This window comes from Heteronotia binoei, chromosome 21 (assembly GCF_032191835.1).
Source record: "Heteronotia binoei isolate CCM8104 ecotype False Entrance Well chromosome 21, APGP_CSIRO_Hbin_v1, whole genome shotgun sequence".
Classification (NCBI taxonomy): domain Eukaryota; kingdom Metazoa; phylum Chordata; class Lepidosauria; order Squamata; family Gekkonidae; genus Heteronotia; species Heteronotia binoei.
The window spans coordinates 97,578,800-97,594,355 of NC_083243.1; the positions used below are offsets into that span (position 1 = coordinate 97,578,800).

Here is a 15,556-nt window from a genome sequence, read left to right on the forward strand (position 1 = left end):
ACCGCCTCTCTAGTCGTCTGTTTCAGCTGGCGTAGCTCCAAGGTGTACCAAGGAGCCAGCCTACTTCGGGGGCGCAGAAGACGCCGAGGTGCAATCTCGTTGATGGCCCTGGATAGCCTGTCATGCCAGGTCTCTACCAGGTCATCAAGGGAATTGCTGTCCCCATAAAATTACACAACACACAGCCATTAATGTCTAAACTGCTGGCAACAAAAGTGAGTACACCCCTAAGTGATAATGTCCAAATGGAAAGTTCCACATGGCACCTCATGGCAATGAACTCTCTGAGGATCTGAAAAAATGAATTGTTGCTCTAAATAAAGATGGCCTTGGCTATAAGAAGATTGCTAAGACCCTGCAACTGAGCTGCAGCACGGTGGCCAAGACCATACAGTGGTTTAACAGGACAGGTTCCACTCAGAACAGGCCTCGCCATGGTCGACCAAAGAAGTTGAGTGCCCGTGCTCAGCGTCATATCCAGAGGATGGCTTTGGGAAATAGATGTATGAGTCTGCCAGCATTGCTACAGAGGTTGAAGAGGTGGGGGGGTCAGCCTGTCAGTGCTCAGACCATACGCCGCATGCTGCATCAAATTGGTCTGCAGGGCTGTCGTCCCAGAAGGAAACCTCTTCTAAAGATGATGCACAAGAAAGCCCACAAACGGTTTGCTTCAGACAAGCAGACTAAGGACATGGATTTCTGGAACCATGTCCTATGATCCGATGAGACCAAGATAAACTTATTTGTCAAGCATGTGTGGCGGCAACCAGGTGAGGAGTACAAAGACAAGTGTGTCTTGCCTAAAGTCAAGCATGGTGGTGGGAATGTCGTGGTCTGGGGCTGCATGAGCGCTGTCAGCATTGGGAAGCTACAGTTCATTGAGGAACCATGAATACCAACATGTACTGTGACATACTGAAGCAGAGCATGATCACCTCTCTTCGGAGACTGTGCCACAGGGCAGTATTCCAACATGATAATGACCCCAAACACACCTCCAAAACGACCACTGCCTTGCTAAGGAAGCTGAGGGTAAAGGTGATGGACTGGCCAAGCATGTCTCCAGACCTAAACCCTATTGAGCATCTGGGGGGCATTCTGAAATGGAAGGTGGAGGTGTGCAAGGTCTCTAACATCCACCAGCTACGTGACGTCGTCATAGAGGAGTGGAAGAGGATTCCAGTGGCAACCTGTGAAGCCCTGGTGAACTCTATGCCCAAGAAGGTTAAGGCAGTGCTGGAAAATAATGGTGGCCACACAAAATATTGATACATTGGGCCCCATTTGGGTGTCAGTATTATGGAAGACAATGACAGTTTCTAAGCACATGCTGGGAAAGTGAAAGTAACTGATCTGCCAGGTAGATCATCTAGGTGACAGGAGGTGGCTACTTGGCAGATTGCATCAGCCTGGACAATGTCAGCATGACTCAGCAGCAAGCTGATTGGTCACCTGGGGAGATGAATTGTATAAATGTACAGAGACACTTTACTATGTGTGGGGTTATGTATGGTGGTGTTGCAGCGGAGCATTCTGTCGGTTTGGAGAGTGGAGGTGTAAATAAATTGTATATAGTAGTTTTACCACTGCTGTGTGCAAGCCTTCATTCTTTGCATCACTAAAGACCACCCTCACTAAACACTGGCGCATCAACATAGGGTATTATCACTTAGCAGTGTACTCTCTTTTGTTGCCAGCAGTTTAGACATTAATGGCTGTGTGTTGTGTAATTTTGAGGGGACAGCACATTTACACTGTTATACAAGCTGCAGACTCACTACTTTACATTGTAACCAAGTGTCATTTCTTCAGTGTTGTCACATGAAAAGATATAAAATATTTACAAAATATGAGGGGGTGTACTCACTTCTGTGACATACTGTACATGTGACACTCAGTGCAAAACACTGGAAAGCCACCCCCCCCCCCCTGCTGGCATTCTACCTTCATTATAGCTTTTTTAAAATATACAGTCCCCTTTTAAATCCTGTTTATTTATGTGGCTCTCCTTCTGGAGGGTCTACTTACCCTATTGGGAACACAAGGAAAATAGGGATCTGGGTTCCTGGTCCTTACACAGGCCAAGAGCCCTTTAGTTCTCGCCTCTGGCAAGGCACAGCTTAATAATGCAAAGAGGGTGAGGCCTCAGTCTGCCCCAGGAACACAGCCAATCCTAATCAGCAACAATCACCTTCAGCCCACTCAAACCAAACAAACAGCAGTTCCCCAGCAACCACAAACTCAGAATTTTCAGCAATCACACAGTCACACACTCAGAAATTCTCAGCAACTCCCCCAGCTGTTTAGAAATCCAAACCTCACCCTTACAGCACTTCTTATCTGCTGTCTTTCAGAGCTCTCTGAAATGTGCTCAGCCTCTGCCAAGGCACAGCTTAATAATAGAAATAGAATCAAGAATCCTCTGAAGAATCAGTTACATGTTTTACTTTGTTGTACACACAGATAAAAAAAAATCAGGAAGCAGGAGAAACTGCATGGGAAGAAAAACATCCCTATAACTCAACTTGGCTAATTCACATTTCTATCCACTCTACCTTGTAAGTCAGTGCTGCCTGCTGCGTTTTGCTAACACCTAATGATGTAGACCAATGTTTCCCAAACTTTTTACCCCTGTGGCCCAATTATTTTTACACTTCTCCTTTGTGGCCCACTAAAATTTGAGGGTGGAGCCAGGAGACTTTGGGGGTGGAGCTGGGAGACAGGAAATGATTAGGAAAAGTAGGAGAATAGTGGGATTTTGCAATGCAATTTAAAAAATAAAACATCAAGAAAAATCACAAAGATCACAAAGTGAGAGAGAGAGAGAAGACAGGGGAAAAGACTGACATAGAGAAAGAGAGAGAGGAAGGGGAGTGGGAAATAAAGCAAATAGCGAAAAAGAAAGAATGAATTAATGAAAGGGAGGGGGTGAGTTAGAAACAGAGAAAAGAAAGAAAGAGAAAGGAAATAGGAAGGAAGGAAAAGGGAGGGAAGGAGTGAAAGAAAGGAGGGACAAAAGGAAGAAAGAAAGAGAAAGGAAAGGAAAAGAAAAACAAAGAATGGGATGGGCAGGGCTGGTCCTAGACTATCTGGTGCCCTAGGCAAGGCTAACTTCTGGTGCCCAGCCCCCCCCACTGGTAACCAGTTTTTGAAAACAGATGAATGATCACCTTGACTTCCAGGTGTGCGCGCACCCACACACACACAATACCAAAAAAGCTAACTTGAGCTAAGTAAAAAAGATGAAACTCATTTATAAGAACAAGGAACATTTCATTTCATTTATTTTATTATTTCTGTTGATTTATACCTCGCCCCTCCTGTGAACATGTCTTACAAAAGATATAAAAATAGTGTGTCTATAATTTTTTTAAAGCTAGTGTTTAAATTCCCACACTGCTATGGAAGCTCACTGCATGATCTTGGACCAGACACCAGACCCCCTCTTTTCTATGACCATCTCTTGAGACTTACTTGTTGTTCTTTGGGTGGTATCCACAGAAGGAAATGTTCTTCAGCTGGAAAAAGTGGCTACATTTATTTCCCTGAAAAAAAGAGAAAACCACTGTTAAACTTGTATCTGGAGGGAGAGGGGATAAGGAATGGTGGCAATTTTCATTCTGTTATGCAATATAATAGAAAGCCACAGGTGATGAGTCTCTATACATCACTGACATGGAGCTACATGTTATGTGCAGTTCCGGGATTCTTTCTCAAGAAAAGGTAAAGGCAATGTTGGGTAGCAATTCTCATTGCAGAAAAAAGATTGAAAAGTCCCTCTTCTCCATCTGCAGTCTTTCCCCTTAAATCACAACTTTTCAGGCCACACTGTATCACATTTTGAAAAGATTCTCAAAAGAATCATCACCTCAAAAAAATCATCACACACAGTTCTTCCTTTATACAGGAATGCTATAGAAGAGACTAAAGGATGGTAGGAAGGCTATATCAGTATTAGACCAGATAAGATAATTCCCGACCAAGTGTTTTTGTACACTTGTCCAAATTCACAGTCTGGTATTCACAATTACCCAGTAATTATTACTAAAACCCTGAATTCATATTTACCATGGAAAGGATCTTCAATTTACCCAGATCCATTCACTGAAAGTTTGGAATGTTCCCTCTTCCCAGGCAAGGTTTCTGCTACTACCTGCAGCCTATAATTGTGGCCATTGATCAGCTCTGCTTTGGAAAAAGAATCTGTTTCTTCTTGGGCAAATGGAGGCATTGGCTTGTGTACCCCTATGTCACAATCCTCAACCTCTCCCAAGTGATCAGTTTCAAAGCCTTCTACAGTGCTATTCATTTATTTACATATTTATACCCAGCTTTTCTCCCGGAAGGGGACTCAAAGTGGCTTACAACACTTGCACCTCTATTTTATCTGCCCAACAACTGCCCAGTCATGTTAGTCTGTCTATAGCAGTAGAAAAGAGTCCAGTACCACATTAAATGCTATCAACATTTGTGGTAGAATATGAGCTTTCTTGAGTCACTGTTTACATCTCCAGATACCTGTGAGTTACCCTGTGAGTTAGGTTAGGCTGAGAGAGAATCAGAGTATTTTTTTCAAATAAATAAAAGATTTTGATCACTGATGCATACAGGGCCCTTAAGATTTTAGAACTGGGCTGAATATATTTTTCAGAAGTTCCTGAAAAATCAGACATGATAAAGTGGAGTTGATGTTGAATCAAGCTGATTTTGGTTTGCTAGTACATGCAGCAGCATATGATAATGAGAAAGCCATTTATGTAAGTTCTAAAAGCCATAAATTATTGTTATGCTCCAACAAAAGAAATCTATACCAGCAACATATTCTTTCAAACACAGCCTCAAAGTCAGTAAAATAGCTATATCTCCACTCCAGTCTTTCTACATCATGGCCTAATGCCCTTGGATGACCCTGGCAGAGCAATCCCATTACAGAGGAATGCACTTTCTGAATAGCTCTGTTCCTTCCTCTTGAAAGCTGGATGTGAGCTACTTATTTAGAAAAGCTAATCATAGAAGCTTTACTGCACAGATCCACAGAGCACTGCTTAAAATAGTAGCAGGAAGGTTTAGCAACGGACTCACAGATTATCAGAGACGCTCAGCAGACGAACCTTCCAGTGCAATGAGTATACTACAGGCTGTTGTCCTGTATTTGGATTCCTTGGCATGGACTCCACTTTGCCCTCCTATTCTATCCAGTGGATCCCCTGCAAGTTATAACAAGTGGTGCTCCTAAGCAGGGCAAACACAGATCGCTTGCCCTGCATATTCACCATTGTTTACTTGCCTTGGGTAGTTCTGACATGTGACTGGCAGACATAACAATGCCTGGGGGTGCATGGATGAGTGGTTCTTCAGGTGCACAGGACCTATGTGGATAGCAGAGTGACACATGGCTCAAAACCTACCTTGCTGGGATCCTTGGAGTCATCACTTTTCACTGCAATCTTGACTCCTCGCATGCTGATCTCTAGAACACAGCTGGAGGGTGGGTTAAAGTGCACAGTGAGGCGACGAGTAGTGGCAATCTGTAGGGGAGAAAGGCTACAAATATACCAACTGCTGCACAAATTCTTCAGGGACATTGTTCTCCCCCTGGAAAATAATTTTCCTCTCAGTTGGCCAGAAAAGTAATTTTAGATTCATCATATTATGAGAAAAAAATTGTTAACATTTTATAACAGTTGAAAAATACTCTATGGATTGAGAATGGGAAACTATACTAGTGATGTCACTGACCTTTGTCAATACACACCCTCCACGGTTCTCTTCGTTCTAGATAAAATTGAACCAGATGAGAAACTGCAGTCCTGGTTTTCCAGAGTTTTTCCCAGGACAAAATAAAAAGTACATTTATACTAAATGTGGCAAGGGTGCTTTAATATCATCCCTACTGATGTTAAAACATTACATTGGTCTTGACCCAAAGGGAATGTCACTTGGGAAAACCAGCTTTTGGTGTGGGCTGTGGAAAAGAACTGTACCTTCTGCATAGCTGCACACAGCACATCATTGCCCTTATGATATGGAACCTGGACTGAACCAAGAAACTTCACCCGGAACTGGTCCACCCAATCACTGGTCTTGCTCAAGTCTGAAAGTCAAGGGCCAAGAGAGGTGAGATATGACAGTTGCACAGATATTCCGCATTACCTGTACTACCAAGAAAAGATTCAACTGATTGTTTAACACAGGGATCAGCTATATTGTCTACTCCACATTTACTTTTAACAACTCCCTCCACACACCTTGGCAAATGCAGTCTCCAGCATTGTTTGATCAAGAATGAAGACATGCTGAAAGAGGGAAACTCTAACCCTTCCATCCCCTACCATTTTCTTGTTATTGTTTTACTGTTGTTACTGTTGCTGGGAAGAAGTGTCATTGCCTGTATTGTTTTTCCCCAAAAGAGGTGTGGCGGCTTTTCCAGCAAAAGAATACTGCAGAGGAAAAGCATTCTCTTGCTTGATCCAACATTTGCAGAGGTAAAAAGTTTAAAATAAAAAGACATACTGGAGCCATTCGTGATATGGACCCACAAGTTGTGTATGTCTCCAACTTCTTCATATAAATGAAAGTTTGCATACATTCAACCCTTTTCCTCCTGCATTTACTAGTCTTAACTGGTAATCTTGTTGCAAGAAATTATAGCAGACACCAATGAGATAGAGCTGAGGTATATAAGTATATAAGTATCAAAGAACCGAAATGGGAACAATGGACCAGGTGAGCGCAAGAAGGTTATAGAGAAGCTCACTACCTGTCATGTGATCTGGATCCTTGGTAACCTCGATAGCATAGTAAGCAGGGAAGATGCCCCGGTCCCCTGTCCTCATATTATAAGCCTCATACCAATAATCTTCTGCCTGAACTTCCACCAGCAAAGGATCGTCTACCTCCAGTTCCAGCTCATCTTCATGACGAGGCACAAACCTGTGAAGGAAGTCACCAGTGCTTTGCAAGCCTGAAGCCATTACAAGCTTGCCCAAAAGTTAAAAGGACTGGTAGTCTGGGTAATACTCTGGACAGAGACATGTGTGCTTGAATTTCAGAAGACCACTCTCATGAACCAAGTGTTATTTCTCAGGGTTTAACTGAGTAGTTCCATATCTGAGATAAGCAACATTCCAAGAATGACTCATAAAAAAGCCACAGAGGATATTGTCATGAGCAGGATACAAGAATCAATAAGTGGATACCACCCCCACCCCTCATGGTTGTTGTGGTCTTGTACAAGCTGTTCATTCAGTATTTCTCTGCTCGGGGAGGGGGGAACTGCATGCATGAGCCACAAATATTTATGTAAGTCAGCTCCAAAAAGTAATTCCCATGCTAACTCTACACACCCTCATAAACAAAATAATGCACATTGGCTATGTTGCCCAATGCCTATTTCACCAAAGATCTTCTAAAGGTTCCAGAATGGTCTTAAAGTTGCCACTGGACTCTTGGTTCTGTTGCTTCAGACCAACACAGCTACCCACCTGAATCTAGGTCCAAATGTTGTTTGCTATGTTTATCCCAGCCAGGGATTTCATAAATCCAGGCCATTGAGAAGGTCTTAAATTGGTTTGTTATAGAGAGCCACTTTGGTGTAGTGGTTAAGAGAAGTGGGCTCTAATTGAAGAACCCACTCCTCCACATGCAGTCAGCTGGGTGACCTTGGGCCAGTCACAGTTTTCTCAGAGCTGTTCTCTCAGAACTCTCTTGGCCCCACCTACCTCACAGGGTGTCTGTTGTGGGGAGTGGAAGGTGTAAGCTGCTCTGGGACTCTGAGTGAAGGGTGGGGTATAAATCCAGCTCCTCTCTCTCCCATTAGTGTGGTGAGGGAAGGACTCAGCAAATAACTTGAGTGGGCACTTTCCAACGGCTGGAAGAATGCGAGGACTCTATACTATTAGGAGCAGAAGGTTTTATAAGCACTCACCTGAAGACAGCTCGGTGAGTCTGCTCCTGTTCTTCTCCATTGATAATGCAAGAGAAAAGCCCAAAAGATTCAGCACCTGGGAATGCAAAATAAGAAAAATGTTCAGTGACTCAAAAAAGCCCCTTTCTTCAAAAGATAGTTTTTGCCAACCAAAAATGCCAGGCAATGATTTTAACTGCACAGCTTCTTAATGTCACATGATGTATGATTACTTACTAGCATGGAATGAGAACCTTACAGGCCAGCCCGTGGGTAGTCAGGCTGGCAGTGAGACAATGAGATACAGAAAGAGAAGCGCCAGAAAGATACATGTGCTGTATTATTGTTGGGTTCTCGAAAGTTTGATGGAAGCCCCTGTTTCACAACATATAAAGCTGGGGTACTAAATCAGGTCATGTCATGCTTTAAATTAAAATACCACCAACTACAGCTTTTCACTCTGCCATCTCATCATACCCTTTTATCAATGTGGAGAGGGCACCTAGTGACACATCAGCTATTACAAACACATGGGGGGAAAAACATTTCACACAGAGGCCAGAGGGATCCAGAATTTGATATAGCATGTATCTTCTTACTACAACAATCCCTTTCTAAACAAATATGGAGGAGGAAACAATATATGCGACTTAGATAATGATTCACTACTGAGAGTAGCATTAGTGGGATTTTTGCTGTCATCTGCTTTTTAGGGAATCTGATGTTTTATTCTTTTATGCTGGTTTTAATCTGCTTTCTGTGTATCTGATATAAACTGCCCTAAGCCCAACTATCAGGAAGTGTGGTTAAAATTGTTATTACTATTACTATTATTATTACTATCATCATCATCATCAACAACAACAACCATAATATCAGTGTTTCAGTATGACTGTTTTTTACAAGAATCTATAATAGAAAAAGACAGTCTCCAAGGCCAGACATATTTTGACCTTTGGGGGTACTTACCAAGAACAATTAAACGACTAAGCTAATAACTTTTTATGGAACAGATCAAGGGGCAAGAGGCAGACAACATTTATTTCACATTGTTGTTGTAAACTCCTCTCACTATTATCACTGATAAGCAGATTTGCAGGGATTTGTGGGGTTTCAAAAGCCAGAGGTCTCAGGGGAACAAATGAAATACATGCACTACCAAATATGTATCCTATCACTCTTAAAAGGCATAATTTTTCTTCTACCCTGTTGGTTCATTTGGTTTAGGAAACACTGAGAAATTCTAGTAAAGAAAAAAAAATTCTTCAAAGTTTTCAGAACATCAGTGCAGAAACTTCCGTACTACCTATTTCATCAGTTTCAGAAGTGCTACACATCAGTTTTGGAGGCCATTATTTTCCATTCCTCATAGACCTCAAGACATGAGCAACCTAGAGACAGCTAAAAAGAAGGAATCCTTGCTTTTCTTAATAATAGTTAGTGATCAACAGAATTCAATTAAGTCCAAGAAAGCACTAAGACACAGCTATACGCTATAACGACCAGTAAGGATTTGTTTCAATTTCCATTCTAAGCTAAGAAGTCAGCAGTGGGTCCAGGAGACCCTAAACCCAGGGCTTTTTTTTTTTAGCAGGAATGCACAGGAATGAAGTCCCGGTGGGCTTGGCATCAGGGGGTGTGGCCTAATATGCAAATGAGCTCCTGCTGGGATTTTTCTACAAAAAAATCCCTGCCTAAACCTAAGTTGCCATTCTCTTGCATTATGCATTCAAATTGACCTGAAATTTGATGACATTTCTGAACATCAGGAGATTGTTTGTTTGTCATGGCACAATCTCGTTGACACTGACCCACAACCTTGCTAAGTCCTGCACTACACCAACAGAAACTATCATCACCTTGCAGGATGACCTTCCCTCTCCATTACTGCAAAGGACCCCTCCTGCCCCACACTCACTGGAGGAGCGTGACCGGCCACTCATGAAGACGTTGAGGAATTTCTTGGAGAAGTGGATGTCTGCCTCAGGGGTGGAATCCTCAGAGAGACAGACAGAATCACGTTTCAGCGCATCCTCTTCATATTCCTCCCCAATGGCTGATTCATAGGGTGAAGATACACAGTTGTCATAGACAGTGGCTGAATCACTCTCATCACTGTAACCTGAGTAGCACTGTTTCAGGCTAACAAGTTCCAGCTGCACATCCTCATCTACCACCAGTGTGTATTTCACAGAATCGTAGGAGAGAGCACTGGTGTCAGAGCTCACTGATGCCCTCTGGAGGCTGTGGCAAGATCGGTAGCCACCATTGCTGCTCCCGTATACAGTCCTTGGTGCATTCATTTTTTCCGGGGAAGACAAGTAGTCCAGGACCTCATCCTCCTCACTAATTGAGGCATTGGGCTTTCCTGTCAGTTGTGGGTAGCTGCAAGTATCTATATCAGAGCTGATAGACATGCGGTTATCACTGGACTGTGACATAAATGGCTTCTCAGACTCCAGAGGGTCAGAATTCTTTTGTACTGGTGTTAGGTAAATCTCCTCAGTAGCCTCCAATCTCACATCTGTCTGGTAGCGGATGCGGTCCCGATAGGCTTCTGTCCCCCTTGTCACTACCACAACTGTAGGGTTCTGTGGTGGGGGATGACTGGTAGCCTGCTGTTTCTCAGGGGGGCGGGAAGATGCAACACACGCAGGTGCAATCTGCGTGGCTGTCGTACGTCGGCACGGGCTTTCTGTTGATGTACCCCGATCTTTGGTGGAAGTTGTGCTGTTTTGGTGAGTGACTTCATCACTCAGGCAAACGTGGTCATGGGTAGGGGTCTGCTCACCTGTGGGTGGGCAAAGAAGAAAGTACATACTAGAGGCAAAGAAAAGAAAGAACAACAGTACCTTCAGTTAAATCAAAGCTGCAGCAAAAACAGTTACTTTTAAATTCACCACCCAAGGGATAAATGAAAGGGGCTGAAAGGAGCTGTCTCATTGGTGAGACAACACATCACCCACTTAAACAGAAAACCCTCTTATGTATGTGAAGTGCTATGTAGACTGAAATAGTTATATGAATACTTAGTATACTTATTAACATATGGTGCCAGCCGACAAATGTGTGGCTGATCTACTCCTTTCTTAATGTTCTGATTCTTATGTACCACCACTCACTGAGATGCAGTGTCTTGTTCCAGACCACCTCAGAAATTTCACTGGTGACTTGAAGTCCAGTTTAATACTGTATCTACTAACTCATAAGCCACAGAATCACTTGAGTTGATGCAACAAGAGTCATTATGCTGGCTGAGGTAACATAAAAAAAGAAGCCTTGGGTGAAAGAGTGCAGGCAGGAAAACTCAGTTTCCAAATGGCTTGTTTCCTTCTAGCCAATTAGTAAAACTTCAGCATCCATCTCAAAATGCAGGCTAAAGTAAGCTGTAGAGCTGAGGTCCAAGTGCCAGAGAAACTTACCAGCATGCAAAAAAAGGGTGGCAGGAGGGAGGAATGATAGACAAGGAACCAGCTTCTGCAGAGAAATGAACTCACCAGTTTTCAGTGGGGACGATGATCGGGACACTCGCTCCTGCCAACTGTGCTTTTTCCCCAGAGAGTTGTTGTTCAGAGTGTCCTGAGCAAAAGAACAAAGAGGCCTTGTAGCAGCAAGGGTAAACGGCGCATGGCACAAAGGGGTCCCATCCTACTCCCCTGCTCCAGCCTACAGCCTTGCTGCTTCCTGCCCCCCCTCCACACCCGCCAGCTATTGTCTGTGTGCATCAGGAAAAGATGGCTATTCAGAGGGATCCAATAGCGAAGTCCATCTGTTGCTTTTGCTATCACAGATGCCAGTGCCACAATAGGGAAAGGTTAAGAGGAGCAGTTGGACGTAATGGTTAAAGAAGATAAGGGGAAAGGAAGTGCCCTGAATCTTAGTCGTAGCATGATAATCACTCTCTCTATCAGGGGCACATTCACTTGGATTTCCCTGATGTAGAGGGAAAGAATCATACAGTTGCTTAATGTGTATTCCACTCTCCCATTTAACTCACTCATTCCCCATTGTCTCCAGTAACCAAGGAGTTGAAAACCCTAGCAAGCTCATGCCACTTAAAGGCCTAGTACACATGATGTTGCCACAGCTAGCATTTTCCTTTCCCTTACAAATGAAAATTAGTGTGGGATATCACTAAATGCAATGATATCACATTTCTTTTACCAAATTTTCCTGATCCTGAAAAGATGAGCAACAGCAACCACCACCACACTTTCCCTCCCACTCCCCACTAGAGAGAAGGGACTATCTTCGGGACCGCCTCTCCCCATATGAACCCCCCTGGGCTCTGAGGTCTGCTGCTCAACATCTTCTCATAGTCCCTGGTCCTAAGGACGCCCGGCTGGCTTCAACGAGGGCCAGGGCCTTTTCGGTCCGGGCCCCTACCTGGTGGAATGAACTCCCACTGGAGATCCAGGCCCTGCGAGTTATCCAGGTTTTGCAGGGCCTTTAAGACAGAGCTCTTCCACCAGGCTTTTAATTAATCCAGCAGGCATGCTTTGAAAGTCATCACTTCCCCCAGCATTTCACCATTATGGTATTATGTTATGCTGCTAGCCATCAACCACATGCTGTTTACCGCCTATGTCTATAAGTCTGTTTACTGTGCTGCTCCTGTTTTGTAATGTCTGTTTTTATGATATTATTTTAACTCTGTTGTTTTATTGTTGTAAGCCGCCCTGAGCCCGTTTGCAGGATAAGGTGGAACATAAATTTAAAAATTAAATTAAATTAAGGTAGGAACTGACAATAGCCCACATAGTCATTTATTTTCATTTACTTCATTTATACCCCACTTTTCTTCCCCAAGGGGTTTATAACATTCTCCATTCTATTCAAAGTAGGTTAGGCTGCAAGTGTGTGACTGGCCCAAGGTCACCCAGCAAACTTCCATGGAAGAGTAGGGATCTGAACCTGAGTATCGCAGATTCTATTCAGGCAATCTAACCCAGAGACATTCACTCAGTGGCTCGGGAGCCACCGGTAGCTCACTGACATGTCGCCTGTGGCTCTTCTGAGCACCATTCTCCAATGTGGCACACACTCCATGTTCAAGGAAAGGCCATTGCTGGTAAGGCTTGTGGTTCGCACCCTGAAACAGCTGTTGCCTGAGACACTGGAGGATGGGTAAGCTTTGAGCCTCACTGAGCTATGGGCCATGGGCTATGCCTCAGATGGATGCAAAGTACCCAGCCTCCCTCCCAACCCCCCCTCCCCCCCATCTTCTTAGTTGCACTCCCAGACCCCTGGTGACTGCTGGGAGCAGAACAAGAAGGCCACAGAGAAGACAGAATAAAACCAGTGCCTCCACACCACCAGGAAAAGAACAAGTACAATGAAGCAGTGGTTTTACTTCCCCTTTTCCAAGGCCAGCTGGTGCTGTTCTTGGCACCCTGGCAGTATCACTCTCTTCTGACCTGGTGTATCTTATGCTGAGGAGAGAATGAGGAGGCAAAGAGGGAAGATACACAAGGCCTGGCTTAGGCTCAACAGTAGCGGGAAGAGACAATCCAACATGTGCAGAAGTATTCTGCAATTAAAAGGGTTTAATTAGTTACATAGTTCATATTTACAGTTGTATCTAGTGTATGTTTGGTGGAATACCATACAGGACAGTGGCTCTTTTGATAGATTGTAATTGTGACTGTGGCTCTCTTTCAATGACAAAGCACCACCACTCTAACCACTGTACCATGCTGTCTCATAAAAATTTGCTGACGGGCTTTGATGCACTCAGAACACAACTAAAATCTACAGTTATCAAAATCCTTGCAGACAAAGCACTGGCATGATATAGTCATATTATTAAGGAAGGAAAAAACCTGCTTGCAAAAACATTAAGTGCCTGAGGTTAACAAGGAGCTATGAAAGTTGCCAGAGTGCCAGCAATCTCTCTACCAGAATGGACTACAATCGATAGAGCGGTCTGTAGTTCCCACAGGATTTTAAAAAGCCTCTTCCAGAGGTTTTGAGCAGAGTTAGAACAGCAAAGCCTAAGAATACTTTTCTGCAAACAGGCTCCAATGAATAAAATGGGACTTACTTCCAAGTAGACCTACTTAGACTTGCTCCCCGCTATTTCAACCTTCATTCAGATCAACTTCTGAGAGAGCCAGTTTGGTGTAGTGGTTAAGATCACGGACTGCAATCTGGAAGAACTGAGTTTGATTCCCCGCCTTTCCACATGCAGCTCCTGGTGTGATCTTGGGTTAGTTGTAAGTACTCTCAGAGCTGTTCTCTCAAGAGCTTTTTCAGTCCTACCTACCTCACAGGGTGTCTGTTGTGTGGAGCAGAAGGGAACGGAGACTGTAAACTGCTCTGAGATTCTGAGTGAAGGGCGGGGTATAAATCCAATCTCTTCTTCTTCCTTCTACACCACAAACAAGACTTGACAGTGGCTCTTAGACTGGGAAAATCCAGACAGCGTGTAAACTGGGCCTCCTCAGAAAAGGGTCATGCTTTTATCCCCAACACAGAAATTGCTGTGGCAGAAAACATGCATATTTTTGTGAGGCATCTGAAAGACAGGTTGCTTACCTGTAACTGTAGATCTTCGAATGGTCATCTGTACATTCACACTCATGGGATATAGCACCTGCACCGATCCCCCGAATCGGTACCTAAAAAGCCTGGGATTTTTCACGCTCGGCACCAGTGGGCATGCACAGGTTCCCAGTACGCAAGCTCACCAGAGCCAGCGCACAGATCCCGCCAGTTCCTTCTTGACCGCTGGAAGCCCCCTAACATAGGGAGACCATCAGCAGTGGGGAAGGAGGGCGGGTAGTGTGAATGCACAGATGACCACTCGAAGATCTACAGTGACAGGTAAGCAACCTATCTTCTTTGTGGTCTCTGTGCTTCACACTCATGGGAGATTAGCAAGCAAGACATACCTGGAGGCGGGAAGATGGTCAACCAGAAGAGACAGCTTGCAGCACCGCAGCTCCCAGACGAGTCCTCTGCTGAGCATGCACATCCAGAGCGTAGTGCTTCATGAAAGCATGTGAAGAGGACCAGGTGGCAGCCTTGCACACATCCGTCAAGGAAACACCCTTCAGGAATGCCACCGACGTCACCATTGCTCTAGTAGAGTGTCCATGAATGGGCCCAGGCAACTGTTTCTTTGCCAGCAAGTAGCACAGTTTAATAGTCTCAGTGAGCCACTTCGAAAGCTGCTGAGATGAAATTCTGGAGCTCAACTTAGGAGCAGCATAAAAAACAAACAGATGCTGGTCCTGGCAAAAACTCTTAGAACAACTCAAATAAAACAGTAACGCACGCTTAACGTCCAAAGCATGCCACCGACGTTCCTCATCCGAGGAAGGCGTGGGATAAAACGTGGGTAACCACACGTCCAACTTAAGGTGAAACTGGGAAACCACCTAAGGAAGAAAAGAAACATCAGGAGCCAACAACACTCCAGACTCATGAAAAACTAAAATGGGTGGTCACAACGCATAGCCATGAGTTCCCCTACATGGCGTGCCGATGTGATTGCCACCAAAAAAACAGTCTTCCAGGACAGAAGTTGAAGAGAACAGGTTGCCATTGGTTCAAAGGAACGCCGAGTCAACCTGTCTAATACTAAAGGCAAGTCCCACAACTGTGGAGGTGATCTTGATGGAGGATGCAATCTGAGCAGCCCTTTTA

General features: G+C 44.2%; 1 protein-coding gene across 2 annotated transcripts in view; it reads right to left on the reverse strand.

Moving 5' to 3' along the window:
* Positions 1-15,556, reverse strand: part of MAPK8IP1 (mitogen-activated protein kinase 8 interacting protein 1) — a 131,504-nt gene that overhangs the window by 9,491 nt on the left and 106,457 nt on the right. For both annotated transcript variants that reach the window (XM_060261069.1, XM_060261070.1), the window contains exons 4-10: positions 11,404-11,485; positions 9,825-10,697; positions 7,928-8,003; positions 6,761-6,933; positions 5,985-6,094; positions 5,409-5,528; positions 3,475-3,545 (exon numbers count right to left, since the gene is read on the reverse strand). In XM_060261069.1, the coding sequence (XP_060117052.1) occupies positions 3,475-3,545; positions 5,409-5,528; positions 5,985-6,094; positions 6,761-6,933; positions 7,928-8,003; positions 9,825-10,697; positions 11,404-11,485 (1,505 nt within the window). The remainder of the gene's footprint in view (positions 1-3,474; positions 3,546-5,408; positions 5,529-5,984; positions 6,095-6,760; positions 6,934-7,927; positions 8,004-9,824; positions 10,698-11,403; positions 11,486-15,556) is intronic.